The sequence below is a fragment of the Prenolepis imparis genome, unplaced genomic scaffold (assembly GCF_030444845.1).
Source record: "Prenolepis imparis isolate NDT839.2.m4 unplaced genomic scaffold, iyPreImpa1.0 SCAF_7, whole genome shotgun sequence".
NCBI lineage: Eukaryota > Metazoa > Arthropoda > Insecta > Hymenoptera > Formicidae > Prenolepis > Prenolepis imparis.
Window position 1 is genome coordinate 14,623,621 of NW_028141165.1, and position 13,015 is coordinate 14,636,635.

General features: G+C 26.1%; 2 protein-coding genes across 2 annotated transcripts; both read left to right on the plus strand.

Moving 5' to 3' along the window:
- Window positions 1-612: 612 nt before the first annotated feature.
- On the plus strand, window positions 613-4,173 carry LOC145938304 (uncharacterized). Its single transcript, XM_083041800.1, has 9 exons — window positions 613-762; window positions 1,690-1,809; window positions 1,965-2,082; window positions 2,341-2,602; window positions 2,746-2,862; window positions 2,939-3,029; window positions 3,650-3,795; window positions 3,905-4,037; window positions 4,123-4,173. The coding sequence occupies exons 1-9, from the start codon at window positions 619-621 to the stop codon at window positions 4,171-4,173; spliced, it is 1,182 nt and encodes a 393-aa protein (XP_082897926.1). The 5' UTR covers window positions 613-618.
- A 2,189-nt stretch (window positions 4,174-6,362) lies between these two features.
- On the plus strand, window positions 6,363-11,008 carry LOC145938303 (uncharacterized). Its single transcript, XM_083041798.1, has 9 exons — window positions 6,363-6,507; window positions 8,418-8,537; window positions 8,692-8,809; window positions 9,128-9,389; window positions 9,530-9,646; window positions 9,723-9,813; window positions 10,430-10,575; window positions 10,680-10,812; window positions 10,898-11,008. Exons 1-9 carry the CDS (start codon window positions 6,364-6,366, stop codon window positions 10,946-10,948), a joined length of 1,182 nt encoding a protein of 393 aa, XP_082897924.1. The 5' UTR covers window position 6,363; the 3' UTR covers window positions 10,949-11,008.
- The last annotated feature ends 2,007 nt before the right edge of the window (window positions 11,009-13,015 follow it).

The window sequence follows — 13,015 nt, forward strand, 5'->3', positions numbered from 1 at the left end:
TGGAAAATATGATATTGTCAGCGACAATTTTATCAGAGAAAATCAAATAAAATTAAAATTTTAATCACGCTAACTTAGGATTTGAAAATGCAGTAGATAAATCTGACCGATTTGTTCTCAAAAATAACACCACCTTAATCATAGATACTAAGCCATTAAAAGCTGAACATTGCTCTCGCTCGAGGAGCATACGTACGTGACGAATGCGCGCGATAAAATGAAGGGTGTGAAATTCTGTGACAAAAAAAAGTGACGATTACGCATGCGCGACTTTCACGTAAATATACATAATCCACTCGACAAATATTTTCTTCTTTTTTTTATGAGAAAAGGATATTAACTCAATTTCTTCTGTTATTACATTGATCGCGTAATTATACTTTATTTCGAAAAACACTGTTGAAAAAAATGCGAATATTCTGACTTTAAGGTAACAGTAAGGTAAGATATCTTATACCACCTTGTATTATACGAAATTAAGTAATTTGTGCTAGAATTTACACCAGAGGAGGTAAGTAAATAATAGATAATAGATAATTGAATGGGGAAACTGGAGGGGATGAGCGTAACTCTCGTCGGCTGCTTCACAGTCATACATGCCTCGGACCTCGCAAAGAAATGACCAACGTCGAGACTAACCATTTTAGTATAAATAAAATTCTTCTGCTCACTATTGGCTTGTGGCCCTACCAACAATCAAACCTCACTCGATTTCAATTTATTTTCCTGTCTGGTATATTGACGACACACGTAATATTTCAAGTAAGTTTCAATAAATTGCTATATGCACATTTTAAGTTAACATCAAATTATAATGTGAACTGTATTATAATTGTATATAATCATATAATTTTACTTTTATAGTTTAATTGTGTATATTGTTTAATTGTGTATATGGTAAATATTGCGAGAAAGTTACACCACGAAAATTATTTTGATTTTTACATATATTAGAAATAATAGAGTCCAGAATTACGTACACTCTGATTTTTAAAATACATAAAATATATAAACTGCTTATCTAAGTAAAACTGCTTATTTAAAACACAGAAGTAATCTATCTGATTACCGAATAATCAGTTTAACATTTTAAATTTCTTTTGTTGAGATTTTGTATCAAAAACTAAATTGATAGAAATAGATTTTTGATAGAAATAAGATAAAAAAATATTTCTGTACATAATATGTACAAACATGTGTAGATAAGTATGTTGACAGATATTTACTGATTACAGATATTTATATATGTATAATATTTTACTTATTTTATGCCTAAAAAAGTGTTCTTATATTTCAGAAAATGATACGGTAACATCTCTTTGAGATTTTGATTTTACAGTTATTATATAAAGATATTTTATTATTAGTGAGATGCTACAGCGTTCTATAATGTGAAAATTAAAATTATCGGTGAAGTGTAACATTTTAATATTTATCATTTATACACACACTTACAAAATATCAAAACACACAAATGTATCCGTGCTTAATTCTATATACATGTGTATTCAAATTAATTAAACATTTTTATTATAAATAAAGTTCAATTACAATCAATTATCAATTTTTTATAATTAGAGATATAATATAAGGTATACACAATTTTATGTGTCCGTATGTGTTTGTAAGCGCGCGTAACATTAAAATAATAATTTTTTAATACAATCTAATTAAAATTACTATTTGCAGTGTACAGTATTTTTCTCACAAAAGTGTACTCCGGATCTCATTACCAAAGTTTTATCCACCGTATCTTTCTGGGGACTTTTTGTGATAAAATATAACATGTTCTTTGTTAATATCAAAACAGTAAGTTAATAGCTTACAGAATCGAAGACTTATACAATTAATAATTTCATAAATTGACAGCTTAATTGTGTGAAAGAATAAACTTATTCATTAACTTTATATCGTATTTTCTAACATTATTATGTTTAAAAAATGATATAAAATTATTAATATAGGTGAAGGATTTATTGGAGCAATTATTGCATACTTGTAATGAGTTAAAAGATGAAAACGAAATTGCTATTATAAACAAATACGGATGTAATAGCAAACGTTATACCATATCACTTTTAGGTGAGATAATTATTTTAGATTTGCAAATACGATTATACTTTTTTCTTAATACGCGAGAGTTCACTTTCGGAGAAACTCAGAAAATCTCAACAAATTACACAATAGTTTTCCTGTGTACATAATTATCAGTAATAAATATTTTCATATCTTGAATAAAATGATAAAATGGTAGCCATTAATTAATTGATTGTAAATCAATCACAGATTGGTTAACGAAAGAAAATTAAATACTAATTTTACTTTCTGACACCATTTCAGTACTTGCCGTTTGCAGCATATTTACTTACATTTTTGCGTCACTTTGGTCGGATATTTCCAATATTATTTTACCGACAAACGAATCAAGGTCATATCATTTACTGACCATGACAGAATATTTTATCAATCAGAAGAAATATTTTTATTTTATTCTGTTGCATTCCATCGCATCGCTTTCTGTTGGGGCGATTGCAATGTTAGCGATAGGAGCAATGCTTATTACATATCTTCAACATATTTGTGGAATGTTTAAAATTGCCAGGTATGGATATGACCGCAAATAACGTCATAAAGATTTACATAATTTCCGAACAAATGCTTAAACAAAACAGTTTAAACTTTATTGAAAATATATTTTATATAATAAATTGTTGTGTATAATTAAAACGCAAATATTATTTATAGCTACCGTATCGAACGCACAATGAGCATCAATATGCTACAAAATATTAATCAGACGAAATACATTTTCATACACAAGGGTTTAATTTGCGCTGTAAGCATTCATCGAAAAGCTATGAAGTTCGTATATGCTCGATATTATACGTATGCTATATAGGTGCACACGCTATATAGTAACACATTTTTCTTTTTAAAGCTTATCCACGGACTTGCTAGCTAGTTTTCAGACAATGATGTTCTGTTTAATAATATTTGGAGTATTGTCGATGAGCCTCAATCTGTTTCGAGTAAGTTTTCTGTTTTGTTAAATCTATTCTTGAGGAAAGACTCGATAACTTCCATAAGATATACATAGATATAGTACCGTATATTTATATACTGTGTTACATTAGGTGGTTTCATTATTATGTGACAAGACTTTTTATTAAGAACAGTCAGAATCATTAATTAACCGATAACAATTTTCAAACAGCCTTTGTATTTCTATCCCAGAGAATGTAATATGTTATCGATATTTATGAAAAATGACACTGAATAACAATGGTTTATATGTTCTAATAAAATCAATAACTTTTATCATTAAAAATAAAAAAGAGAGCTTATTTTGTTATTGAGAGGGTCACGGAATATATCGCACGCATAATCCATTACATAATTCAACATAAAACACCAGAAAAAGTAGTATCATTATACGTGGTCTTTTTTTAATACTGAATATAATTCTAGTTTCTTAATTTCTTTATTACATTACAATTCTGAAAAATTTTAAATCACACAGAATAATGTAATCACATTTAACGTCCAAAACAATATAGGAATTGATTTTCTCTTTCTTGTGATTGAGGAAAAGTTATTCTTTTTTTGTTAAATGTATAATGTATCATGAAATATCTTAGATTTGTCTTAGATTTTTCAGATTGTATCATTCGAAGAGAATGCCAAAGAATGCGTAATGCCTTTTATATACGCATTTGTCACTCTCTTGTATATGTTTGTATCCAATTATATCGGCCAAACTATAACGAATCACAATGATCATATAATTACTACCGCGTAAGAAATGTATCTATTAAACAGCATTTATGAAGACACATAAAGAACTGATTCATAATGCATTCAAAGATTTTATCTATAGATTAATCGTTTACAATTCATTTTGTAGATATAATGTTAAGTGGTATATAGCTCCCTTATGTATACAGAAAATAATACTGTTTCTGTTACAAAGAAATTTCAAAAGTTTTACTTTGAATGTCGGTGGACTGTTTTTTGCATCTATAGAGTGTTTTGCTACGGTATAAGAGATAAGATAGTTAAATTTATATTTATAAAAAAAGCACATATGATAAGTATAAAAATAAAATGTCTTCTATTTTCCAGCTAGTAAAGACTTCAGTATCTTATTTTACAGTCATATATTCTACACAATGATGAGACGATAATAATTTGAATTAAATATAATTACGGTAAGAAGGTGTAGTTATAATAAAGAACATAAATAATATTTATATATTTTAAATATATATTTGGAAAAATGAAAATACACCTTTTGAAAATTATTTTGTCCGTCTAGTTTAGAAACTATTTTCATACAATAAAAAAAAATAAAGGAATAAAATTATTTCAAGATATTATGTGTTACATTTTTTCAATGCATTGAGATTGAACACTGTGTGCACATAATATATACATCGAAGATAATAATAACATACAATAATAATAATATAATAATAATAATGTATAATATAATAATAATATATTATAACAATAATAATAATATTTAATAATATAATAATATTATTATATAATAATAATAATAAAATATATAATGAATATTTCATTACGTTGCACTGTTTCCAATTTCGACATCATTAGTGAGCAATATATTATCTAACATACGTTAAACTTCTAATAAATATTTAATGTTAGCATTCGTATAAACATTAAAAAATTTAAAGTTTTTAATAATAATAAATAATATATGTTCATTATAAATGAAAAAAATAGAATTACACGTTTTCCTAATTTAACATATTGATCTATAAAAATATTTCTTCTTATATAAATTATTCTATATATTTTTATATTAGACTTGAGATCAATATAACAACTCTAATAAATAAAAGTGATACTCAATCCAAAAAAATAAAAAATTTCTATATTAATTGAATTTAAATGAAACATCATTCATTTTAATATAAATCTTACTTTTAAAAGATATATAATTAATCTTAACATAATATAGTTATTAAAAATGTTTTAAACATTATAAATGAATAAATATATAAATTAATAATAATTATTGAAGATAAAATCAATTTTAGATCATTAATTTCACACATCAATATTTTTTAAAATTAAACTACTTAAATTTAAAGTTTATTTATAATTCTTTTTCATTTATTTATTACCGCTAAATATTATACATAAATATTATTAATCATAATATAATAATATAAATTATTAAATATTTTTTTATTATTTATCTATAGTTATATAATAATTTTAATATAATATTGTCAAATTTAAAAGTAAAATTATTAAAGGATAAATATGACTTAGTAAAAGAATAAAATCTTTTAAACTAACTAACTAAACTTAAATTTTTAATTTCATTATAAATTAATGTTGAACATATGAATGTAAGTATAAAGAATATAGTTTTCTAAATATAAACAAATAATTATTAAATAAATTACTATATAAATATCACATCTTACAATAACTCTAATTATATATATATCCTTTACAAAATTGAATGAAAACGGAAATGAAAAATTCACTGCATATAAAATAAATTATACTCTTAATGAAGATAATAAATTCATTATACTTTCATTAGAAAATATTAATCGTGTACTTAAGTGATCGTTCATAATATTTACCGCTGCGCACGTTCTTTCCTTTATAAAATTTGCATTTTGTTAATATTAATATAATGTCTATATGTGTATTTTATTATGTGTAAAATTGGAAGTTTAAAGAGAAAAGTAAGAGTACGTCTGGAAAATATGATATTGTCAGCGACAATTTTATCAGAGAAAATCAAATAAAATTAAAATTTTAATCACGCTAACTTAGGATTTGAAAATGCCGTAGATAAATCTGACCGCTTTGTCTTCAAAAATAACACCACCTTAATCATAGATACTAAGCCACTAAAAGCTGAACATTGCTTTCGCTCGAGGAGCATACGTACGTGACGAATGCGCGCGATAAAATGAAGGGTGTGAAATTCTGTGACAAAAAAAAGTGACGATTACGCATGCGCGACTTTCACGTAAATATACATAATCCACTCTACAAATATTTTCTTCTTTTTTTTATGAGAAAAGGATATTAACTCAATTTCTTCTGTTATTACATTGATCGCGTAATTATACTTTATTTCGAAAAACACTGTTGAAAAAAATGCGAATATTCTGACTTTAAGGTAACAGTAAGGTAAGATATCTTATACCACCTTGTATTATACGAAATTAAGTAATTTGTGCTAGAATTTACACCAGAGGAGGTAAGTAAATAATAGATAATAGATAATTGAATGCGGAAATTGGAGGGGATGAGCGTAACTCTCGTCGGCTGCTTCACAGTCATACATGTTTCGGACCTTGCAAAGAAATGACCAACGTCGAGACTAACCATTTTAGTATAAATAAAATTCTTCTGCTCACTATTGGCTTGTGGCCCTATCAACAATCAAACCTCACTCGATTTCAATTTATTTTCCTGTCTGGTATATTGACGACACACGTAATATTTCAAGTAAGTTTTAATAAATTGCTATATAATATACATATAATAATTTATCGTATAAAATATATAATAATTAATATGGTATAAAAAAAAATATATAAATTACTGCAAAGCAATTTTTTCCATAAAATTTATAAATCACATTTTAAATTAACATCAAATTATAATGTGAACTGTATTATAATTGTATATAATCATAATTTTACTTTTATAGTTTAATTGTGTATATTGTTTAATTGTGTATATGGTAAATATTTCGAGAAAGTTACACCACGAAAATTATTTTGATTTTTACATATATTAGAAATAATAGAGTCCAGAATTACGTACACTCTGATTTTTAAAATATATATAAACTGCTTATCTAAGTAAAACTGCTTATTTAAAACACAGAAGTAATCTATCTGATTACCGAATAATCAGTTTAACATTTTAAATTTCTTTTGTTGAGATTATGTATCAATAACTAAATTGATGGAAATAGATTTTTGATAGAAAAAAATTAGATAAAACAATATTTCTGTACATAATATATACAAACATGTGTAGATAAGTATGTTGACACATATTTACATATATGTATAATATTTTACTTATTTTATCATATTTTATTTTATGCCTAAAAAAGTGTTCTTATATTTCAGAAATTGAAACGGTAGTATCTCTTTGAGGTTTTGATTTTACAGTTATTATATAAAGATATTTTATTATTAGTGAGATGCTACAGCGTTTTATGATGTGAAAATTAAAATTATCGGTGAAGTGTAACTTTTTAATTTTTATCATTTATACACACACTTACAAAATATCAAAACGTGTTTAATTCTATATTCGAGGGCAGTTCGATAAGTCAGTGACTTTTACAAGATATGGCACTCAAATCGCAATCTAATTTTATTTCTGATATTTACCATCTTATTTAAGTATACACACCAAGTTTCAAGTAGATCTGTCAAATAGAAATTTTTTGACAGCGTTCTAAAGCGGATAAGTTTGTGTTTTTTGTTAAAATGGAAAAAAGTGAATTTCGTGTGCTAATAAAACATTACTTTTTGCGTGGAAAAACCATTAAGGAAACTGAAGAAAAGCTAAAAAAGTATTATGGGGACTCTGCTCCGTCGCATGGAATGGTTCACAAGTGGTTCACTGAATTTCGTTGTGGTCGTACAAGCACGAATGATGCTGAGTGCCCGGGACGTCCGAATGAGGTCACAACTGAAGAAACAGTCAATAAAATCCATGATATTGTATTGGACGACCGTCGAGTGAAGATACGCGAGATAGCCAAGATGGTAAACATCTCAAACGAACGTGTTTTTAATATCTTGCATAAACATTTGGGCATGAAGAAGCTGTCGGCCAGATGGGTGCCGCGCTTGCTCACAATCGACCAAAAACCACAACGAAATTCAGTGAATCACTTGTGAACCATTCCATGCGACGGAGCAGAGTCCCCATAATATTTTTTTAGCTTTTCTTCAGTTTCCTTAATGGTTTTTCCACGCAAAAAGTAATGTTTTATTAGCACACGAAATTCACTTTTTTCCATTTTAGCAAAAAACACAAACTTATCCGCTTTAGAACGCTGTCAAAAAATTTCTATTTGACAGATCTACTTGAAACTTGGTGTGTATACTTAAATAAGATGGTAAATATCAGAAATAAAATTACATTGCGATTTGAGTGCCATATCTTGTAAAAGTCACTGACTTATCGAACTGCCCTCGTACATGTGTATTCAAATTCATTAAACATTTTTATTATAAATAAAGTTCGATTACAATCAATTATCAATTTTTTATAATTAGAGATATAATATAAGGTATACACAATTTTAAGTGTCCGTATGTGTTTGTAAGCGCGCGTATCATTAAAATAATAATTTTTTAATACAATCTAATTAAAATTACTATTTGCAGTGTACAGTATTTTTCTCACAAATGTGTACTCCGGATCTCATTATCAAAGTTTTATCCACCGTATCTTTCTGGGGACTTTTTGTGATAGAATACAACATGTTCTTTGTTAATATCAAAACTGTAAGTTAATAACTTATAGAATCGAAGTCTTATACAATTAATAATTTCATAAATTGACAGCTTACTTGTGTAAGAGAATAAACTTGTTGAATAACTTTATATCATATTTTCTAATATTATTATGCATAAAAATGATATAAAATTATTAATATAGGTGAAGGATTTATTGGAGCAATTATTGCATACATGTAATGAGTTAAAAGACGAAAACGAAATTGCTATTATAAACGAATACGGATGTAATAGCAAACGTTATACCATATCACTTTTAGGTAAGATAATTGTTTTAGATTTGCAAATACGATAATACTTTTTTCTTAACACGTGAGAGTTCACTTTCGGAAACTCAGAAATTCTCAACAAATTACACAATAGTTTTCCTATGTACATAATTATCAGTAATAAATATTTCTATATCTCGAATAAAATGATAAAAAGGTAGCCATTAATTAACTGATTGTAAATCCATCATAGATTGGTTAACGAAAGAAAATTAAAGTCTGATTTAACATATGCAATGAGAATGAGATATATAAATCAATTTATGGCAGAAAATTAAATACTAATTTTACTTTCTGACACCATTTCAGTACTTGCCGTTTGCAGCATATTTGCTTACATTTTTGCGTCACTTTGGTCGGATATTTTCAATATTATTTTACCGACAAACGAATCAAGGTCATATCATTTGCTGACCATGACAGAATATTTTATCAATCAGAAGAAATATTTTTATTTTATTCTGTTGCATTCCATCGCATCGTTATGTATTGGAGCGATTGTAACGTTAGCGATAGGAACAATGCTTCTTACATATCTTCAACATACTTGTGGAATGTTTAAAATTGCCAGGTATGGATATGACCACAAATAACGTCATAAAAATTTACATAATTTCTGAACGAATGCTTAAACAAAACAGTTTAAACACTTAATTGAAAAAAATATTTTATATAATAAATTGTTGTGTAGAACACAAATATTATTTATAGCTACCGTATCGAACGCACAATGAGCATCAATATGCTACAAAATATTAATCAGATGAAATACATTTTCATACACAAGGGTTTAATTTGCGCTGTAAGCATTCATCGAAAAGCTATGAAGTTCGTATATGCTCGATATTTTACGTATGCTATATAGGTGCACACGCTATATAGTAACACATTTTTCTTTTTAAAGCTTATCCACGGACTTGCTAGCTAGTTTTCAGACAATGATGTTCTGTTTAATAATATTTGGAGTATTGTCGATGAGCCTCAATCTGTTTCGAGTAAGTTTTCTGTTTTGTTAAATCTATTCTTGAGGAAACACTCGATAACTTCCATAAGATATACATAGATATAGAATCGTATACTTATATATTGTGTTACATTAGGTGGTTTCATTATTATGTGACAAGACTTTTTATTAAGAACAGTCAGAATCATTAATTAACCGATAACAATTTTCAAACAGCCTTTGTATTTCTATCCCAGAGAATGTAATATGTTATCGATATTTATGAAAAATTGACACTGGATAACAATGGTTTATGTTTTAATAAAATCAATAATTTTTAGCATTAAAAATAAAAAAGAGAGCTTATTTTGTTATTGAGAGGGTCACGGAATATATCGCACGCATAATCCATTACATAATTCAACATAAAACACCAGAAAAAGTATCATCATTTTACGTGGTCTTTTTTTAATACTGAATATAATTCTAGTTTCTTAATTTCTTTATTACATTACAATTCTGAAAAAATTTAAATCACACAAATGGAATCACATTTAACGTCCAAAACAATATAGGAATTGATGTACCTCTTTCTTGTGGTTGAGGAAAAGTTATTCTTTTTTTGTTAAATGTATAATGTATCATGAAATATCTTAGATTTGTCTTAGATTTTTCAGGTTGTATCATTCGAACAGAATGTCAAGGAATGCGTAATGCCTTTTATATACGCATTTGTCGCTCTCTTGTATATGTTTCTATCCAATTATATCGGCCAAACTATAACGAATCACAATGATCATATAATTACTACCGCGTAAGAATCTGCTAAACAGCATGTATGAAGACACATAAAAAACTGGTTCATAATGCATTTAAAGATTTTATCTATTGATTAATCGTTTACAATTTATTTTCTAGATATAATGTTAAGTGGTATATAGCTCCCTTATGTATACAGAAAATGATACTGTTTCTATTACAAAGAAATTTCAAAAATTTTACTTTGAATGTCGGTGGACTGTTTTTTGCATCTATAGAGTGTTTTGCTACGGTATAAGAGATAAGATAGTTAAATATATATTTATAAAAATAGCACATATGATAAGTATAAAAATAAAATGTCTTTCATTTTTCAGCTAGTAAAGACTTCAGTATCTTATTTTACAGTCATATATTCTACACAATGATGAGACGATAATAGTTTGAATTAAATATAATTACGGTAAGAAAGTTTAGTAATCATAAATAACATAAATAATATTCATATATTTTTCATTTATTAGAAAAATTAAAATACACTTTTTTAAAATGTATTTGTCCGTTTAGTTTAGAAGTGGTTTTGCATACAAAAAGAAAAAAAAATAAAGGAATAAAATTATTTCAAGATATTATTATGTGTTATATTCTTTCAATGCATTGAAATTGAATACTACACATAATATATACAGTGTGTATCTGAAATGATGCACTAAACTTTAGGAGCGTATTCTAGAAGTCAAAATAAGACTTTTTTTTCCTATGAACATGGGTCCGCTAATGAACCCCCCTCCGAGCTAGAAGCCCCTAAAGTTTGGGAAAAAATTGAAAATTGGCTGTATTTCAGAAAACAAAATGGCAGAAGGTTGAAATTTGATATAGCTCAGTAAATTATGAAGTAAAGTAAGCCACTAAAATGAAAAAATAAAAACGTATATCATGAAATTTTACACATTTTCGAATTTTAGCTCGGAGGGGGGTTTATTTGCGGACCCATGTTCATAGGAAAAAAAAGTCTTATTTTAACCTCTAGAATACGCTCCTAAAGTTTAGTGCATCATTTCAGATACACCCTGTATATACATCGAATATAATAAAGTATAACAAATATTTTATTACTTTGGATTTTATTACTGCTTTCAATTTTGACATCATCAGTGCTCAATACTCGTATATAATCTAACATGTTAAATTTCTAATAAATATTTAATATTATCCGTATAAACATTTAAAAACTTAAAGTTTTCAATAATAAATAATATATGGTCATTAAAATTAAAGAAAATATGATTACGTAATATTTAATAAGGAATGATATTAGTACAGTGGCAACGAAATCTTAATTGTGACGATCGATCTTCAACGTTTTTTTTTTCTTAATTCAAAAACGCATCGATTCACACACATTTTAATATAACTTTACTTTAAACTTCACTGAATATATCATCCGGCATCAAAATATACGAGTTGAATTTTATTTTTTTCGAAGACCAAGCATGTGTATATGTACATATAGAATGAAAAGTGGAGAAAATGTCTACATGGGAATATAGTGCAAACAGTTATCCATTCGTGGAAAAAGGACATTTATGAAGTAATACCTTTAGCGCGTCATATCGATCGTGTAATCGTACACACCTTACGGGGAAATTTATTAAATTGCACGTGTTCTAATCTCACGGTGATATTTTGCGTATTATTTTTTCTTCTTGTTCTTACTAAAGTAAATTATGCTAAAATTTTATGCTAAAAAAAGAAGTTGTGAAATATCTAAAAAAGAAATGATCAATATCGCGACATAATATTTTAGTTTTTATAGTTGTTGTCTTTTTTCTTTCTTGTATTTGGCTATTTCTTTTTTTTCAAATAGAACAATATCTAATATTAATATTGTAAGCTTAATATATTGCGACTTATAACAGGTTTTTATTCTCTATCATGTATTTAGATATTATATAATTTATATATCAAATTATATATATATATATATATATATATATATATATATAATTTTAACTAAAAATTATATATACATATATAAATATAATTATATATATTGTACTATATTATAATTTAAACTATAAAAAAATATTATACATATACAATACAAAAATGAAACAGAATACAAGAAGCAAGAAAAATTTCGTAAAAAATAATTAAAATATAGAATCAAATTGTTTCGGACGAGACATTGTTTGCAAAAGAAATTAGAAATTTAATTCATAACATAATTGACACAATACACACACACATTTATTATATATGTTATATAAATTTCGTGTATAATATGAACAAAAATATGCAATATTATGTAAAAGAAATTAATAATGTAATATTTTAAATATAATTTGTTAAATACAACTTGAATTATTTTAAATTGTTTTGTTATATATATATATGAGTAGAATGTTGAATTTTCTATGAATAATAATAGAAAAATTGATTATTATCCTAATAAAGAATTTAATGATTGCATTGGATATTATGATACATTTAAT

Coding starts and splice junctions, on each gene's coding strand:
- LOC145938304 (XM_083041800.1), top strand. CDS start 619: ATGACCAACGTCGAGACTAACCATTTTAGTATAAATAAAATTCTTCTG. Junction 3,030..3,649: donor TGAGCCTCAATCTGTTTCGA/GTAAGTTTTCTG, acceptor GATTTGTCTTAG/ATTTTTCAGATTGTATCATT. Junction 4,038..4,122: donor CTATAGAGTGTTTTGCTACG/GTATAAGAGATA, acceptor TCTATTTTCCAG/CTAGTAAAGACTTCAGTATC.
- LOC145938303 (XM_083041798.1), top strand. CDS start 6,364: ATGACCAACGTCGAGACTAACCATTTTAGTATAAATAAAATTCTTCTG. Junction 6,508..8,417: donor CGACACACGTAATATTTCAA/GTAAGTTTTAAT, acceptor TACTATTTGCAG/TGTACAGTATTTTTCTCACA. Junction 9,390..9,529: donor GGAATGTTTAAAATTGCCAG/GTATGGATATGA, acceptor TATTATTTATAG/CTACCGTATCGAACGCACAA.